Raw genomic sequence first — 20,627 nt, forward strand, 5'->3', positions numbered from 1 at the left:
TTTCAAAAAAAAAATTGTAAGATGATCAGTTTCTATAATGCAAGCAGAATATCTGAAAAAAAATCATTAAATTGGGAAGCAGTTAGTCACCTGGGTTATCCACAAATCCAGGAGCATATGAACCCTTGAATCACTGTGCTAACACGGCACAGAATACAGATGCTTTTCATAATGTTGCTTCTGTGTGAAGTGTGCCCTCAATTTCAAGTGAATAAATTTCACAAAATCCATTCATGAGTATTATGTGCTCATGACTGATATAACCAAAAGAAAAGCCAATAAGAAAAGAATTATAGCTGTCAATAGTTACTTCAAGTCATATTTATAATCTTGATTTTTAATTCAACATTTGAGATTCTTTCATTTGAAGGAAAAGGGTAAAAATATCAAGCTTAGATTAATCACAGATCTTTCATGGGGGGGAACTAAATGAATTCTTTATCCTTGTCATAGTTAAGGGCAGAATAAAACAGTGTAGAAATTAGTAATTTAGATTAAATGCTTCTGGGCTTGAGACTCTCTCTGAGGTTGTAAATTCTAACAAAGAATAAAGTTTTGGCAGTTTCAATTTCCATGCAATATTTAATGACACCCTTGCTCTTAATAATTAATAATACAACTTGGATTTTAAATTTTAAATACAGTTGTTAAATTTGCTAAAGAATTAAGTAACACTTTTGTCCTCCAATATTACCTCAATCATGACTCTAGTTTCAGCACCACAGTCATCATTAAGGCGTAGAGTGAATTGCTGGGGAGTTTCTGACTCTGTTTTCCACATAAAAAGTCCTGCAGAGGAAACACTTGCTCCCTCAGGACCCGAGTGCAACGTAAAATGGACGTCAGAACCTTCTGGATCAAAGGCCATGAACTGGTATTCCAAGTTTTCCCCAGAAAATGTCTGTAATTTGTCTTGCAATGTTTGAATCACTGGCGGTTGGTTGTCTGTAACAGAGAAAACACTCAACTTTGTACTTGTGCAGAAAAAGGAAGGTGTGTGACTCTGAGAGCTCCCACCGAGGCAGGCATTTTGATAAAGACTGAGCTTTGCTAGAAGTTCTATTAACTGCTTTCCTTTCTTTTCTTCTAACATTCTGAATAAATTCAATTCTATTCTTAAAAAATGTAAAAGGGAGTGACAGGAGTGAGACCTCAGGCTTTGCTAAGAGACCGTGAATGCACTTTGAACACAGCATGAAATCTACAAACGCCTGTACAAGTGCACGGCCCAGGCAGGGTACAGCTTCTGTCTTACTTCTTGATGTTGACCACCTCAGTACTTCCTCTCTCACTCTCATTCCTTGGCAATCTGTTCCTTTCAGCCTCACTTTCTCCCTCCACACCTCTGTTTCTGTTACTCCCTTACTACCCATAACTGCTCGGGCTCCCCTGAACATTCCTTGTTGTACTTGCCTCCCCAGTTATAATAAGTAGGAGCCATTAATCATTCTCATCTTCTCTTCTTCAAAGGGGCTTGTAGTGGCCAAGCTCACACTCTAGAAAAGGGAATATTTCTGAGAACACATAGAATTCCCTTTATGCCCCCGAAACAATTTAAGACTTTTTAAAATCATGTTATATTTTGGATTGTCCACCATCCTACCCACTGGCTTAACAGATGGAATGAGTAGGCTCATTATATTTTACTGGGCACACACACTCTTCATGCATTGATAAAATGCTGATGCCAAGATACCGAAGTTCTGGTTCCTGTTCTTCTCTGTATACAGGTATCTGTACATAAAGACCCTAGTTCATTGATCTTCATTTCCTCATCCTTCAGGCAAGGGATTGGAAACAGATGATATTTTTATGACCATTTATCTTTAAACACTATGAATCTATAACAAATCAATCATACCATAGTTATTAAAAAACAGACACCAATTCAGAAGTTATATTATGTCTTCCCTGTCTCTTGTACTAATTTTTTTCTCAAATTTCCCTTGTTTTTCCACACTAGTACATGAATCGTGCACCAAAGTAATGAATCATCTGGCAAATGGTCTAACCCAGTAAGGAAATTTGCACATCCAATAACATGTATAATGATATTACAAAGCACTGAATAAATACAAACTTTTATGACTCCTTAGATAAAATTAATGGCAGAGAATAATTGTGCCCTGTTGTATCTAATAATGCCTGATCTCCCCATAAGGGAAGAGAACATGGGCATCCATGTGTGAGCATACATAGATGTGCTCAGGAAAGGGAATCAGTTATATGGTGCATGACTATAATTTGGGGTAAACTATCCCAAATTATCTGTACTCAATATTATACTCATCATATCACAGAATGGCAGTACTGCAAGGAACTTTATAGATTGTCAAGTCCACACACCTTATTTAACAGGTAATGAACCCATGGTTTTGGGATCCTTCAATGATACAATGCCTTGTGACATAACCAAACAGAGATATGGATAAAAATGGGAAATTATGTGTAACTGAATTCACAATTCTCCTTTCTTCTACTAATGATTCTATTTCCTTTCCTTATTAAATATTGAAATAAATATCCAATACTCTGTTGCAATATAATCATAGAAGTTTTGTGTGTGTATAAATAACTTATATATATATATGTATTATATATATATATAAAATCTTCCCATCTTATATTTCCTCCAAAAAAGTAAATTACATGGTTAGAAGAGATGCTAAATTAAACACAGAGTCCATCCATCCTAAACACGTTTATGTGACTGATGACTTCAAACCACTTTGACAATGTCCTATATAGGAAATATTTGGATTTATAAAGAATAACTTACTTTCTAAAACTGACCAAGTAAGTTTTGAAATTTTGGGTCTACAGATCAAACAAGAGCGGGTTGAATTTTTATCCCCTTCACTGTAGCAGAGTCCATCAATAATGCAAGTATCTTCCTAATAGAAGTTTTTAAAAAGGAAAATAACCAAAAATATATAACTATAGTTAGTGTATAGAAAAAAAATTATACATCAAAGGATAGCAACATGTGTATTAATAATTCAATGAAACTATAAACCTCTTTTGATTATTTTTATACCTTATAATCACAAATGCATATTAGAAAACAAGTTATTATCTGTTTATGTAAATGTTTATGAGATTGATCAATTCAGAAAACCTAGGTTAATACATATAAGTTGTATCTCTGCATAAAATTATACCTTTTAGCTTATAAATACAAGGAAGAAAACCTGTATTATCTTCTCTTTTTTACTTTTGAAATCATGTTGGCAGTACTGTATTTATAAGGAAAGAAACTGACTTTTTTCCCTACACAATCTATAAAATCATGTTAGTTTACACTTATCTGTCGTTCCCTAACATCCACTATGTCCTGTGAACACAGAAAAACCAGACCAGAACAATGGCATATTATCCGCATTTGATAATGTATGTTATTACACAAGAGTTTAAAGAGATGCTGAAACACACAGAAAGAACATTAAATGTAATTTAACTTAGGAAGAAGACCTATTCAGGATATATAAACTTTGCTCATTTTACAAAAATCCCCTTTGGTAGCATTTGGAATATTGGACAAAAAATTAGAACAAAATATCCCCCAAAGGATAAAACAAACTTGAAAACCATGCTTTAAAAGTACATATGGGTATGCAGAAATGAAATATTTGAGGGAAAATAAAAATCAACTTTCTCAAAAACAAAATTATTATTTTTTATAATTTCCCATCCCCTTTAAAAACTTACTATTATCATGATCCTATGGAGCATCTCAAGAAAAAGAGACTCAAAAATTAGAAGATAATACTTTTTAATTTTATTATTTGTATGCTCCTCAGTTTTGAAAATCCAAGTGATATTAGATCCATGGTGTCTGGTAAATCTGTAATTCACATGTGAGCAAGCCCAGTCAATAAGCCCAATAGGCTAGACAAATATTATGAAGAGAGTGTGGCGCTGAGGACTCAGCTCAGGCTTTGTTATTGTTCTGTAATCCAAATGGGTGATTGCCTGGTCCAGTGTATTTAGTTGCCAGAAAAAAATCTCCTTGTAAAAGTGCTAGCTAGCCTTACACATTTTACAAATTCTACCCAAATACGTTTTGCCACCTTCCCCTCCCCCCAAAAGGCTAAGTAACCTTAAAGAGATACCTTACTGGAAAATCATTATTAGACCTGAAAAAATAATGCATGTAAGAGTGAAGGAACGTACCATTCAACCTGGACCCCTTCTTTTCTTTTTTAGAAACAAACAATCTGCCATCGTGAAATGTTAAAGATAGAAACTTCTTCCTCCCCATTTCAATAAGAGTTATAGACAGAGTAACAGTTTTGATTATCTTATATAAACCTGAGGAAGTCCTTCTCTAATAGCCCTTCTGATAGGAAGGTGGAAAACTATAATTTATACGTCAACCACATGGAAAAAGAAAATAACTGTGACGTAAATGTGACGATCAGTGAAGAGATACATACCTTTATTCTACAGAAGTCACTTTCATGGAGACCACAAACCTGACAAGCACCATCATATATGGTCATTATTTTTGGATTACTAAAGTTATAACCATCATTAGATACCTGGAGAGATTATAAGATGTAGTTCTATAAGACAATTCGCTCTAAATGAAACCTCATAAATTCCTTAAGAAATTTTATGTATAAAATCTTTTTGTAAGTATGAAAATGTCATTTTAGTTTTTAACCTTTAATTGCCATTTCCCAGTTGGCTCTTCACCCGTCAGGTCCATGGTATCAAATTGCTGAACATCAGTGGGCAGGTGGCAATCAACAGCTCTGTTATTTTGAAAAATTGCCTGAGCATAGACAGGTTCTCCAAGCATCCATTTACTGCCATTATACTGAAGGCATAAGGAGAAAGCAATTAACCTCTGTTAAATTGGGGAAACATTTTGCTAGCAAATTACATACATATAATAAAAATATAAATTTTAAAATATGCACCTACTATAATGTAATATATAACAAGAAAACAAAAGTCATATTGAGAGCGACTTTATTTAGAATAATAAAAGACATACACATCTCAATTTGGTGCAAACTACTTCCAAAGAATTGTGTATTTCTTGGAGATTCAAATCAAAGAAGTTACCAATATTGGTGAAAATTATTCTAAAATAAATGTTTAAAAATCACTAACGCAATGGGAAATCCTGAGGGATTTCTGTATGGCAACAAAATGGATTGACTTGGATCCTGACACAGAAAGAGGACCATCAGGTGAACAACTAGCAGAATTTAAATAAGGCCTGTAAATTAGCTAATAGTATGTATCAAGGTGGATTTTCTGGTTTCAATAATTGTGTTATGGTCATGTTTGATGGATAAGATGGTAACATTAAGCCATATTTATCAGAGGAACTCAACCTTTAAAGGAAACTGAAATTCAAGTGTTAAAAATGTACAGAAATCCACTCATGTTGACTGAACACATAGCAAGAAAGCTAGAAAAAGACATTAGCTTATTGGGAAAGCAAGTATCTTCCACAAAAACTAACACACACAGGCCCCACTCTAGCAGAGCTGGGGACTCAAAAACAGTGTCCAATTAGACAGGCTTTACTCAAGGAATGAATCAAAGGCTAGAAAAACCTGTGAATCCTGGTATTAGGCAAGATTGGAGCTCTATTCCTTCTAATCTTGGTTTTGGCAAATGAGTGTATTTCTTTCTGGCTATAACTGCCTATAGTTTAGTAGAGAATTCCAGATTTTACACTTTGCTTATCAGACATTTGGAAGAGAGTAGTAATATGAGAGTAAATCAAAACAAATAATATGTGTATACATGAAAGTAAGTACAAGATGTTCTTTCCAAAAGAATATAAATCTATAAATTTCTTTCCTGGAAAATCACTTAATTATAGTGTGATGTATTATTTGTTCTGCCAAGGCCAGCATAAAGTCTACTCTCTTGAGTGACATTGAAATCATGCTTATATCTTTCTATTGAGTATCTTATTTCATTAGAATTAAAATATTTCATGGCTTATTTAGAAAGGCCCTACCCATAAAATCCTGAAATATATATACTTGTTGTGCATAACTATTTGATAAAAACCTATACAAAAGTTGCTTTGTCCTGTAAATTCTGTCTCAGAATCATATTTAGCTACACCAATTTAAAGAAAAACTAAGAAACATGTTCAAAGATGATTTGCCATTTGAAGTTTTCAGCTTATCCACATAAATATTTTCTAAATTCAAAGTTATCCTTAAAATAAAAATTCCACGTGAATAAAGAAAAGCAAGATTATATAAATAATCATCAAAAATACGGCATACTTTGATATACTAATGTTCAAACTGAGCAATTGTGTTTGCTATTATGGCCTCAAGAAAGAAAAACACTAGTTTGGGGGTGGGGTATGCATTTTCCAGCCTGAAATCCTGAGAGAGATATTTAAAGGAAATATAAAAAATGAGAACAATTAGTTCTCACTTTTGAGTTTCTAAAAGAGAAATATTTGTATCTGTGTATCCCACAGTTCATATAGGATATCTTGGCTAAAGGATATCTTGCTCCATTCTGTGCATTTTTACATTTTAAGAAACACAGAAGCTTACACACATCAGTCTTGATATTTTCTTAGTTTTTTTTAATGACAGAAGTTAGCAAGGTAATGCTCAATAAAAATAATATAAAATACTTTAATAAAGTTAACATGTACGAAAGTTTTCAGGGTAAGCAACTGAAACATTATTGTGTTTAGCTCTTTGTGGACAGAGCGTCCTTTGGGATTATGTTGCTAATCAATAGAACAAATAAATCCAAGATAATAGTAATTATAATATCTCATAATCTCTATTGTTGCTTAGTGCTATAATTAACATACCTGCAATTTAGTAACTTCACATTTAATTGAAGGTGATTCTTTGAAGCCTTTACCAAATACTCTTACCATCATACAACTATATTTTTGAATGTCACAGAATCCTGCATTCTCAAGTTCTGTAATTTCAGGAGGTTTGCCTTTGGAAAAAGCATAACAAATTGGAAATACTTACTTTAATTATTTCAGGAAAAAAAACTTAATTATTTTCAAGGCCCAAATTAAAAGCATATGTAAAGTAACATTTTGAAACATACCCCAAATATTATTTACTACATTAATTAAACCATGAAATTTTGAAGAGTAGTCTGATGTTTGTATTGAACAATGTATCTATCAACAATCCAATCTAAATATCATTATAGACACCACCAATGTCTAAATACATAGGTTTCCTTAGTGTTTTAATAATATTATATATAAATTAAGGACAAGTATTAAGAAATTACTACTATAATACATTTTGTTTTGACATTTGGTTTGTGCCGTATAGATGGGTGATAAGAAAAATATTTTCATAATCAAATACTGTACTAAGTAAGACAATGTATTAAAATTTCAAAATTTTGTTATTTATTATCAGGAAGATCTGGTTATTAAAATAGATATCTGAAGTGTATAAATATAAATGAATCTAATTTTACTAGCAATAGGGTACAAAATCGTGTCCTGTGTATTCAGAACCCTAAATATATTTATGAAAATGTTAAGAAAAACATGTGTTAGTTCACTTCACACATTCCTGCATTCAGTAAATGCTTATTTAGCATTTTATATGTCTCTGGTGTTATTTTGGGTACAGAGGATGTAGTAATGACCAAAGCAATGTCCCTGCCTTCATGTAATTTATATTCAAGTAAATTGAATAGCAGGATAAAAAATAACAACTGAAAAAAACAAATATAAAGTATTACATAAGTGTTTTCAAAAATATGGGGGGAGAGGATTTGAACTGTATAAGGGAAATAATGCTTATGTAATGGTGTGAGTAAAACTTCTTTATTTTGAATATTCATGGCTAGATTTCCTGATCATATGACCTTTGAAGAGAGAAGTGAAGAAAGTTAGTCACAAAGACGAAATTGGTCCAGTGAAAAGGAACAGTAAGTGCAAAGGTCCTGAGATAGGAACAGGCCTGGGTCCTTTGTGGAACAGCAAACCAGGCTGTATGACTCAAGAGCTGCCAGCTTGGGGCAGGGGAGATGGAAGATGAATTAGTGAGAGGGGAAACCTCAGATTACCCAGCCATGGGAGGGATTGTAGATTTTACTCTAGAAGAGATGGAGGCCACATGAGATATTTAAACAGAGGAACATGATCTGACTCACATTTCAGTCAGGTCACCTTAGCTGCTTCTGCATTAAAAAATACACTTTGAGAAAAATCTATGGTAATCCAAGTTAATGGATAATGGTGGCTTGGACTAAGGTTGTGGCAAGAAAAGAGATGGACTGTTTTAAGCTAGAGCCAATGGCTGCTAATGGATTAAATTTCAGGCATGAGAGGAAAAGAACAGGCAACAATGACTACAAGTTTTTAATGTGAGGACTTAGGGGAAGAAAGTTTGCATTAATTGACATGAAAAATGCTGTAGATGGAGAAGGGATGGTAATGATGGGAAAGAAACCAGGAGTTACTGGTTCACTGGTTAAAACAGTGGTTCTCAACCTTCCTAAGGCTGCGACCCTTTAATACAGTTCCTCATGTTATGGTGACTCCCAACCAGAAAATTATTTTTGTTGCTACTTCATAACTGTAATTTTGCTACTGTTATGAATCATAATGTAAATATATGATATGTAGAAGACCCCCAAAGGGGTCATGACCCACAGGTTTAGAACCACTGGGTTAAAAGAACTAAACCAACTTTAAAAATTTCTTTCTCTAACATACTGAGACAAACTAATTGGTACACATACAGGGGTTAGAGAAAGTTTTAAGCAAACTAGTGTAATTAGCAAAATACAATAAACACAGTGTTTTAGCGGTCGAATACCAAAGGGGGGTCAGGGACTGCCCCCACTGTGATTTTGCCGTGTATTGGTTTATGTGGAGAGCTGCAGTTTCAACATTGACGACTTTTGTCATTAGCCCCTCACCCACCCGTCTATGACACTGTCACATGTCAGGACTCTTGTATCAGCAGTTCTCGACACTTTTCTTATTGGCAGTGACCAGCTGAGTTCTCTTTTCCCAGAAAAGCCAATATTCTATTTTTGTCTAAGCATTTTTCATAGTGAAGTTAGTAAGCAGTGTATTAGTGTATGGTGCAGATCAAGGTATGTAGGACTGAAAATACAGAATATCTGATTATTCTGTAAATCTATTTATGTCAAGCAACGACTTGCTTTTTTTCTCCTGATACAGAAACAAATCTGGCGAAGAAGTAATACAACTGTCAGTAGCTGAGATAGAGATTGTGTTGGATTTTGGAAGAAATGAAGAAATTTTCACTAGTTCATATAATGAATAAGAAGAAGTAGCAGAGATGGGATGTGAAATTATTACTTATTCTGAGGAAAAGAGTGAAGAGGAAAAAGGAGAAGATGATGATAGAGAAGAAGAAAGGCAAAGTAGGGAGCCCAGGAGAAGACGCCCAGCTGGAAAACCAGAGCAGCCGGCAGCTCAGGTGATGGCGCCATCACGCATGATACGCAACTCACAGTCCATAACAGATCAGGGGAGATGACAGTTGGCTCATATTGTATTATGAGGACACATCCAGAAGGACGATCGGGAAGAAAATCAAAAAGTCCTTTGGGTGCTTTCCAATTTTGTTTTGATAATGAAACTGTGGATGAAATTATCAAGTTTACAAACCAGAAATTATATCTAGTCAAAGAGTTAATAAGTAAATATTCATCCAAAATTCTGGCAATTATGTAAAAGAAGAAATATTAGGACTAATTGGAATTATTCTAAATTGTGCTGTGTACACAAAATATAGACAGAATCCAAAATCTTTTCAGTGAAGTGAATTTTCTTGTCTACTGTGCTTCATTTTCAGAACACAGAACGTGACTCCTACTGAAAAGTCTGTGTTTTAATGATTCTGTAACACGTGATGCTCTCACATGGCATGACAAGATTGGTAGAGTTTGAGAGCTTTGGAATATGGTGACAAATAAACTCACTTTACTGTAATCATGTCAAGTCTGTCACTCTGGAAGCATGAAATTGCAGTGAATCTGTTCTGTGTTTCTTCTACAAACTACTACTTTGTGGAGTAGCCATATGCAAGGAGTGCAGAGAACTTCCTGAGATATCACAATAGTGGCTCTGAGATGGTACAAAAGACTGCTTCTAAACTATCATTTGGATCAGCCTGGCAGAAATATTACCATGGACAAAAGTTTACCTCCATCGCCCAAAAAGTCACTGGCGTTTGACTTGCTTCAGGAGAAAATAACTACAGTTCTTACTGTTCACAGTGATAAAAGGGATTGGCCTCTCGAACTCAGGCCAGCACCAGTGCAAAACTCTCCATCTGGTACAGTAAGATTTGCCTTCTCTACGTGACATTACTAAGTTATGTTTCAAAGACAAGAAAGGTAGTTACAGTGCTTTCCACACAGCATGAAGATAGGAAGGTGACAGATAACAAGCCTGATGTGACCCATTTTTATAATGCTACTACAGCAGGTGTGGAGGCACGAAAGTGTGTGAGAACATAATCCTGTCCCCAGGGAATATGCCCTTGGCCTCTGGCAATTTTCTTCAACATCACTGACATTGCAGCATGCAATTCATATGTGATTTTTCAGGAAACAAATAGACACTGGATGCAACTTCATTCAAAGAAACAATCGGGAAGAAAATACTTTTTGAAAGATTAGGCAGCGCAGATCTGTGAAGAAAACATAAGAAGGCATGCCTAGAATGCACATGGTCTCCATAAAAAATACGCAATGGTAATGAATCTTTGTGCACTCGAGTGCAATCAAGGACAAGACATGGTGACAAGAGGAACGGTTCATACCTAACCAAAAGGAAGAGTTACAAGAGTGAAAACCTCACCACAAAATAATAACGATAATAACAATTGCTGCTACCTCTGTCCCCATAGGAGAGACTGAAAATATATTAAAGGCACAGTGAATGCAGCAAATATAGTTGTCCCAACCATACATCAAAAAAAGAAAATATAAAAAGAACAGGAAGAGAACGTGATTAAAGTGTTTCAGTTACTTGTATAACAATATGTAAAATATATATAAGTTTTTCATGAAATTACAGTATTAGTCTAAGTGTCAGCAACAGACCTCACCATTGAGTAACAAATTGGCACAGGTATGCAACTGTTCTAAAAATACTAAATTTGAGTTCTAGGTAAACAACTATTCTCTACAGGTAGAGGGCTCAGTTGTGTGCAAAGGCCTTGAGGTGAAAGTGAACCTGGCATTTTCAAGAAGCCACACCAAAAGCAAAGTGGCTGGAATGGAAAGACAGGGTGACAGCAGCAGGGTGAGTTTTACTGTGGCCAGACCCCCTGGGCTTTATAGGCCGTTACACATTCTTCAGCTCTTACGCCTCAGGAGATGAGACGAAATACCGTTAGAACTTTATTAATGTCTTAATTCATATAACTTGGAGGTTTCCCCCTATATAATCTGCATGCGTCCTATTAGGATACTGAAGGTGCTGGGAGGCCAAGGATGGTGGATTGCCTGAGCTCAGGAGTTCTAGACCAGCCTGAGCCAGAGTGAGACTCTGTTTCTAAAAATAGCTGGGTGTTGTGGTAGTCACCTGTAGTCCCAGCTACTTGGGGAGGCAGAGGGGAGAGGATTCTGTGAGTTTGAGGTTGCTGTGAGCTGTGATGCCACAGCATTCTACCAAGGGCAACAAAGTGAAACTCTGTCTCAAGAAAAAAAAAAAAGATACTGAAAGTAAAAAAGGAACAGAGACTGTGCCATAATCAAATATCATTTGCAATACTGAAGTTTGAAAATCGTCACTTACCATATACATCACTGCAATCATAGGAACCAAAGCCTGGAAAACAGGCACACCCCCATTCCATACACTGCCCATTGCCACTGCACGCACTGGGGCACTTTAATGCTAACAGAATGTCTTCGATTGATTTGTTGTATTTTTCATTGCTATATTTCCCTTCTTCCAAAACCCTTTTTTCACATTCATTTTCTAAAAGGGCCACACCTGCTTCTGCCCAGCTAAGATCGTCTTTTAATAGAACATCCGTCACACACATGTCTATGACACTGTCTAGTCTCCCTCCAAGGAAAGCGAGGCAGAGCCTTCCTATGCTGGAGTTGGCTAAAGTTTGCTGGCAGCGTGCCAACGTGTCGTACTCTGTGAGGCCAGAGGGTGTGGGCCACGAAGGGACAACCTCTTGGTGGACATCCTCGGCATGGTCCTCAGGGAAGAAGTAAGTAAACTCGTCTAAGTCGGTTTGGCTGAGACTATGGAAAGCAAACAATGGAAGAAACTCATCCAAGTTCTGCCGTTTCCGTCTGTTTTGTTGATTCCACCTCGTCTCCTTGCTGCGGCTGCCCTGATCCTGTGTGTGTTTCTCCTTGTCCAAATATTTCAGAGCATCTTGTTTTTTGTTCCCAGCATGAGTTTGGAAATTTAAGTCCAGGTTGGTTAGGTTTACACGCTTTTGTTCTTGTGGAAAGAAATTCAAATTACTCTCTTCCCCAGACGCATGTCTGTTTATTCCTCTGACAAACCTGTTGGAATTAATATATTCAGAGCTGACGTCTAGTTCTGGTATCAAAGAAGAGAATTGGAAATGTTTGAAGTCTTTGCAACCTGAAGCAATTTCTGATGGGAAAACATCGTCCAGATGATTGGAAGGTGGATCCAGTAAAACGCTGTCCGATGAGCAGCTGCAGTAGGATTGTTTTCCGGGTGACTGCAGAGAAACTGGTGGTGTGTCAAACATGCTTTTTCCTGGTAAAATTCTTCCCAATGGGAAACAGAAAAGGATAGTAATTTGTACGTGAACAGTTTTCCTAAGAATAGGTTTCAAAAAGGTACTGAGTCACTACCCATTTAAGTCTAATATTAATACAACCGCAAATGAAAAATACTTTCTTACCGCCATTCATTAATAAAAGCAAGACGACTATTAAAATTCTGACCAATTTTGATCCCGTTCTTATCATGGAAATCATTTTCTGGATTTTCATCAAAGGTGCCACAAAGTCCCAAAGTGTTTCTGTAATCTAAACTAGGGGCTCTGATTGTTAAACTCATGCCCCATTCACTAAGATCAGCACGGACAAATGCTCCAGAAGAAAACCAGAACTGAAATACAAAAATAACAGGTATTGAAGTAATATTCAATTTGGGTTAAGAAAAAATTATAATTTAAAAAATAAAAAAAATTCCTTCAACATAAAAAGACAGTAAAATATTAATTTTCTCTAAACTACAAATTTTTTTCTAATGTTTTATGTCCTAAAAAATTGGGTTTTATATTTGCTAACCGGAAATTTAATTACCACATTGATATTTTTATTGAGATATGTTTAAAATAAAATGAAAGATATTTAAAATATCTTTACTTAAATAATTTAAAGTAAAGTGAATAGTATGGTACTGTTCTAAAAATAGACATATAGATCAATGGGCCAGAGTAGAAAACTCAGAAGTCAAGTCACATATTTGCAGCCAACTAACCTTTTACAAAGTCAATAAGAACAAAAACTGGGAAATCACACCCTTTTCAAAAAATGGCACTGTGAAAAGTGAATAGCCAAGAAATTCAGTAGGAAATTGAATAGCAGAAGAATGAAACTGAACTCCAATCTCATGCCATATACAAATATAAACTCAAGAATGGATTAAAATGTAAGACCTGAAACTATAAAAATACTGGAATAAAACCTAGGGAAAATTCTTCTGGACCCTGATCTAGGCAAAGAATTCTTGACTAAGATCCCAAATGAATAGGCAACAAAAACATAAATAGAAAAATAAGAATTACACAAAAAGCATCTACATGGCAGAATAGATCAAGAACGAACAGACAACTTGCAGAATGGGAGAAAATATTTGCAAACTATGCATCTCCAGGGGCCCGATATTCAGAATTTACAAGGAATTTGAACAACTCATTAAAAAACCCACAAACAATTCCACCAAAATGTGGACATAGATATTATAGGAATCTTTCAAAAGAAAACATACAAATGGCCAACAGCCATATCAAAAAATGTTCAACATTACTAACCATCAGGAAATTGAAAGTCAAAACTGCAATGAGAGGTCTTAACCCAGCTAAAATGGCTATTATTAAAAAGACAAAAAAACAGCAAATGTTGGTGAGGCTATGCAAAAAAGAGAACACGTATACAATCTTTGCAGAAATGTAAATTAGTACAACCTCTATGGAAAACAGTATGGCTATTTACCAAAGAACCAAAAATAGAACTACTATCTGATCCAGTAATCTCACTACTGAGTAGGTAGCCACAGGAAAAGAAATAATTCTATCAGAAAGACACCTGCACTGATATGTTTATGGTAGCACAGTTCACAATAGCAAAGATATGGAACTAACCAAAGTGTCCATCAATGAATGATTGAATTAAAGAAAATGTATGTAATACACAGTGAAATACTATTCAGCCATGAAATAGAACGAAATCATGTCATTTAGAGCAACATGGATGGAACTGAAGGCTATCTTAAGTGAAACAATTCAGACACAGAAACAATACTACATGTTATCACGTGTAAGTGGGTGCTAAGCAGTGTGCCCATGTGGAAGGAGAATGTGGAATAATGACAGACACTACAGACTAGGAAGAGCAGTAGGTGGGAGGGGGTGGATGAGAGAAATCACTCTACGGTCCTTGTTGTATGTGTGAGGATACCCTAAAAGCCCCAACCTCATCATTATACAACTTACTCATGTGATAAAATTAAACCTGTACCCCAGAAATTTATACAATTAAAAAAATAAACTTAAGTGAGATGTTTTATACAATTAAAACAATTGTAAATTTTGAGGGTGATGTTTGCTGGGTAACCTTTTTGACTGTAATTATTTAATAGAATTAGACTGCCAAGTAAGTAATTTACATAGATAAATATAACTCCAGAGGAATACATATTCCTGAGGCTAAATAGCATCATTAGGCAAATAGAATCAGAAGCCAAATTATAACCAAAAGGTTGCTCTGGGAGCTGGCAGCAGGAAGGGGAGTTTGTTTGTTGAGAGACTCTAACAATCTGCGTCATCTAACTGTGAATAACCTGTCTCCATCACAGGGGCGTCACCTCTCTCAGACCACCCCTGGGCTGTGGGGTATAAATGGAGGAGCTTTTTCTTCTAAACACCAGTGAAGATACGCCACTGTGTTTGCTCTTCTGGTTCTTTTTCCCCTTTTAATTTTTTTAAAATTTAAAAATAGCTCTTCTTTTTCCTTTTTACAACAATGTATTTTGTAAGCAAACAAACCTAATATTCAAATGAAACACAGGGAACTGATGTTAAAATCTTGGTGCAAAATCATCAAAAACCTCTTATATTTCATGCATATTTTTACTTCAATATACATATAGTCCGTATTTTTATGAACACAAAGTATTCTTTTATATGCCATCATTATACTCTTTAGAGTTTTGGTTAAGTCCTTTTATTGATCACTAATTGATCACCTTCTTTATTTTCAGGAGACATATAATAAACATCATGGGGGCTATGCACATCATTAATAATTTTACTGCAATAAATTTTCAAATGTTAGATTTCTTTATAAAATAACACACACATACACACACATAGGTTCAGTTTATAAATGACACCTATATTCTCTGGAAAGACTAGCTACTTCTACCATCTATACTCTTGCCCATATTGTATGAGACATATGTAATCTGTATTAATTGACTTAAGTATTTGCTTACTAATGAAGTTAAATATTTTGTATGTTTGTTAATTATTTGTACTTTTGGACATTTTATCAGTTTTATTTCTTTTGTGAAATGTCTTTTATATTATTTGCTCATTTTTATTGATGTGCTAATTATACATTAGTGATGTAGAAAAGCATTTTCTACATTGATTGCATGTTTAAGATGTAGCAAATACTGTGCTAATTTTTAATTTGCCTTTTGATTTTTAAGGATGGAACTCATATAATTCATACCCTTACAATTTTGAGTTCTTTTAATTTAAATTTTATTTACATGGAATTTACTGTTTTGAAAGATGAAAGGAAGATGACCATGTCTTTACAGTACAAATAGTTACCTCACATGGATGAAATATCATCTTTACGAAGTTAGTGAATATGTAATCCTGGGTCTGTTAGTCAATTTTATATCCTCTTCCACTTATCTACTGGCCCATTTCTGAAGTTGTGCTATACTGTTCATTTCAAAAGTTGATTAATTATTCCTGAAAATTTATTCTTAATTATATCTGTCATCTTTAACATACCATTTATTAGACACTGTCAAAAATAATGTTTGTAAATAATCCACAAAGGTTTCATAGAGACATTTTGGATAAGGCAGTTAAGATTTGACAGTTGTAACCAACCATGTTGTTGTGCCTATTTGTATGTGATAGGAAAACAAAAGTGTACTCATTCTAAGATCATAGTTTAAATGCTGTTTCCTGGGCGGGCACGGTGGCTCAGACCAGTAATCTTAGTACTCTGGGAGCTGAGGCAGGTGGATTGTCCGAGCTCACAGGTTCCAGACCAGCCTAAGCCAGAGCGAGACCTCGTCTCTAAAAATGGCCAGGCATTCTGGTGAGTGTCTGTCATCTCAGCTACTTAGGAGGCCCAGGCAAGAGAATTGCTTGAGCCCAAGAGTTTCAGGTTGTGAGCTATGATGCCATGGCACTCTACTAAGGATGACAAAATGAGACTCTGTCTCAAAGAAATATAAAATAAAATAAATGCTATTTTCTTCAACAAATTTATTTTGAAAAATGATAGCTCCCACTTTAATACAGATAAATAGAAGCTTATCCAAATAAAAAAAAGGAAAAATACTTTTTATAGTAAAGAATTGTACGTACTGTGACTTTTCTTCCTAAGTAAGATTCAGTTATCTTGATGTTACTGCTTACATCTTGGCTCTTTACAAATAAATATGGTTGTGATTCACGTAGCTGACCACTACACATATCGAAAGTGACCTTATCACCTTCTTCGTGGGCGACAAACCCGCAGTTACATGACACAGGATATTGAAAGCTTCCACAGTCCCACTGACGTACGTGGACCTCAAAATCACGTGACATACTCTTATAAAGCACAAACGTTCCAGTCTTGAAATTATCATATACCCTATCATAAACCAAAGCAACTGCATTAAAAATTCGTGTAAAATATCACAACAGTGTGTTATAAATACAAAAGGTGTATTGAAGTTATTCATAGACATTGAAGATACATAGATACAGATAGATGTTAGCATGTGAAATCTAGAGTCCCAATAGCTTTATGTACCCTAAGCGCTGAATGAAAGAAAGTAGCCATACACGCCTCAGTCCCACCCACTGCTATTTTCTCCCTTTCACTACTGCAGTCAGTCGTGTGGCTCCTTGAGCAGGGTGGGCTTGCTGTGTGGTGGTCTCCCCATATACGTATGCACATGCTGTCTCTCTCACCTTCTTCAAGTACTTGTCCACAGTCACCCTCAATTAATGGCTTTCCATTACCATGCTATTTTAATATAAATTGCAACCCCTACTTTCAGCCTTCCCTTTCCACCTCTGATTTAATTTACTTCACAACAGGGAATTTCTTTAGACACACTATATATTTTATTTATTGAGTGTATTAATATTTCTTTTCACCTCTTCGAAAGGTCAGCTATTTTGTTCACTGCCATATCCCCATACACAGAACTGGACTCATCACGTAGTTAATCTTGTTAAATTATTGTGTTATTAAATTACTGTAGCAATCTCGTCACTATGCTTTCCTGGGGGTTTCTACCAATCTTCTGAGCCTTTAGCTTTAACCACAAAGGATTCTTGTATGTGGGGTCAGTTCCTCCAAATTTTTAATACCTGGTCAAAGAATTGGAGTATAATTTTTTATTAAAAAGTTTCTATTCACTTACATTGAATATTTTACTAACAATAACCACAGTACAAGCTCTTATTAAGAAAAATCAACTACCTTGTATCAAAAGAAAATTTTAACTACACAGTGAGGTCTTCTCATCATTTTCCTGAAGTACATCTTAGAATCATGAATTCCCCCAGAACAGTATAACTGAAACAGTATCTTTCTAGACAGATATTAATAATAGGATAGCTCATATTACTTTTTGGTTATTTCTCTCATTTTATCTTCAACTCCAGAGGCAAAGATCCAGATATTCACGATGGTTATTATAGTCATCCCCCTGAGTATTCTTTTCAAATATTAGGAGTCATTCATTTTTAAAATAATTCTAATGTTTCAGTGTAATCATTTTGCCTAAGCCTTAAATATTTTTATTATGTTATAGAAATGCACTTAATAAATATCTCTAGATTAAATATTTTAATCATTATTAAAAATAAATAAATGATTAAGTAAAAATGATTGTCTGCCTTTGTGACAATCTTTATTTTACAAGTTCTACCTTCCAACAGTTCATATTTTTTCTTCATTGGGACTAAATTTTAAGTCAAAAAAGTTCTATGCAAATAAACTAGTATCTTGAAACAAGCCAGTTAATCAGTATACATGCCTTTTCTTCCTAATTTTTATTAACCAGACTAAGAAATTATAAAATAAAATGCTGTTTAAAATAAAGTAACAAAAGCAAAATAACCCCAAAACTACTAAAAGAAAAACTTTTAGGAAATTACCTGCCATCAAATGTAATTATATGTGGGTCAGTAAATGAATAGCAGTAAGCAGTTGGGACATCCTTTACTCTGATCTTAAAAGCAAAGATATTTTTGGTAAATATTACCATTAATTATTAAATAATATACAATAAATTGCTTAGTAATTTGAATAAATATTCAACTATTATCATAGTTATTAAGAAGTGAATCTTTTAAAAAGCTAAAATAATTTATCAAATCATTTTTAAATGAAAAGTTTATAGGAACTAGTGATAAAATACATCCATTTTTTGAAGCTTAAATTACAAAGACGTTTGTGTATCTTGTCAACCTGGACACTGTCTGGTGTATAGCTGTTCCACAGGAAATCCTCATTGGCTATAGGCTGCACTACAATGTCTGTGACTCTGTCTCCATCTTGAGAAAAATCTGCTACAGCAGTGTAGTGCACCACAGTGTGGCTGCAGGTTCCATTTGCACAGGATGATGTCTGGTGAAAGTCCACATGACAAGAAGAGAGGGCCAAATTTAAGCCCAGGTGTTGTTCGCCTGTTTTAATGAAAAAAAATGTTGAAAATTTTCCTAAGGGAATATACTAATCAAGCATGTAATAACTTGATTACTGTGAGATACTGAATTAAAAAGTTATTCTTAAATCATTTTCTCTTTCTTAAAATATATGGTTGCAGCAGGGCATGTTGGATTACATCTATAATCCCAGCACTTTGGGAAGCTGATGTGAGAGGATCGTTTGAGGCCTAGAGTTCAAGACTAATGTGGGTAATATAGTGGGACCTTGTCGCTACAAAAAGTAAAATGTAAGCTAAATGCAGTGGCATGCATTTACAGTCCCAGTTATTTGGGAGGCTGAGACAGGAGGATCACTTGAATACAGGAATTTGAAATTGTAGGTAGTTATGATCATACTACTGCACTCTAACTTGGGCAACAGAGCAAGGCTCTGTCTCAAAAAATATATATATAGAATATGGTTGCATTTTTTGTCTAAATTAAACCACAACTATTGAATCTACCTGATTTTTACAAAAAATTAATTAGCTTCAATATAAACATATGTACAGATATACATATTTCTATTTTTATAAGATTACAAATTTATATATATCTGAATAACATTCAAAAGCAATGAATAAAATTGATCCTTGTTTTTGTAAAAAAAAATATACAAAATTATATTTCTAGCACTAAGAAATATAATTTTTTTTGGCCTAACAATTGTGTCTTGGGCCCAGATACTTCTGCAATATTTCTAATGGCATGTATTCATGTTCCATCCATTGCTGAATAATATAGCAATGGCTTTAAAAAGTAGAAAATGAAGGTGATCTCACATTAGTAATAAATTGCTTCCTTTTACTACCCAAATGTCCCAATATATTCAGAATCTTGAGATACTCCTCACCTATAGAATAAAGAATAAAAAAAAATAATTTGGAAATGAAATGATGACAGAGAAATAGAAACCTTAGGATTTGTTTAACTAAACAAAAAGAACAAATTCCCCTCAAAACTAACCACAAAGGAAGTATGCTTTCATATCCAATTAATGATTTCAAAGTCCTTCCAAGAATCAAAGAGAAAGAAAGATATTACTAAAATTTTCTATCTTCTTTTCTCCTACACACATTTTTAGATACAAAATTACGTTCATCAGATATAGTAATACTACACTAAGTTTAAAATTATTGAAACGGGGGAGAGGGGCAAGATGGCTGACTGGTGCCAGCCTCTGACAGAAGCTCCTGCCCAGAGGGAAGGATAATGTTCAGAATATACCCAATCAAGTCAAAGACTGTGAGCCCAGCTGAGAGAGAAGAGTGATATCTGCAGGACACCTCTGCTGAGGCAAGTTACAACTCCAAGAAAGCAATCTACAGGTACATAATACATCCCAAAGGAAAAGTGTCCGTCTCTTCCCCCAAGAAAGTTGTGTTTTTCTGTTTGTTTTCTCTTCCTCTGCTCCTGTAAGTTGTCTACAGGCGAGTGGTGAACTGAAGACCTATTATCTCACCCCAC

The 20,627-nt window shown here is 34.8% G+C and overlaps 1 protein-coding gene across 1 annotated transcript in view; it reads right to left on the reverse strand.

Moving 5' to 3' along the window:
* The window catches only part of VWDE (von Willebrand factor D and EGF domains), a gene marked incomplete at its 3' end in the record, with an annotated part of 85,195 nt that overhangs the window by 18,847 nt on the left and 45,721 nt on the right, over positions 1 to 20,627 (reverse strand). Inside the window, 10 exon segments of the mRNA XM_023519458.1 lie at positions 695 to 945; positions 2,780 to 2,894; positions 4,437 to 4,541; positions 4,667 to 4,822; positions 6,815 to 6,951; positions 11,771 to 12,738; positions 12,876 to 13,084; positions 16,818 to 17,088; positions 18,609 to 18,682; positions 18,922 to 19,139. Coding sequence (XP_023375226.1) covers positions 695 to 945; positions 2,780 to 2,894; positions 4,437 to 4,541; positions 4,667 to 4,822; positions 6,815 to 6,951; positions 11,771 to 12,738; positions 12,876 to 13,084; positions 16,818 to 17,088; positions 18,609 to 18,682; positions 18,922 to 19,139 — 2,504 coding nt within the window.

The sequence above is a fragment of the Otolemur garnettii genome, unplaced genomic scaffold (genome assembly GCF_000181295.1).
Source record: "Otolemur garnettii isolate 467f Iridium unplaced genomic scaffold, OtoGar3 scaffold00005, whole genome shotgun sequence".
NCBI classification, from domain to species: Eukaryota; Metazoa; Chordata; class Mammalia; order Primates; family Galagidae; genus Otolemur; species Otolemur garnettii.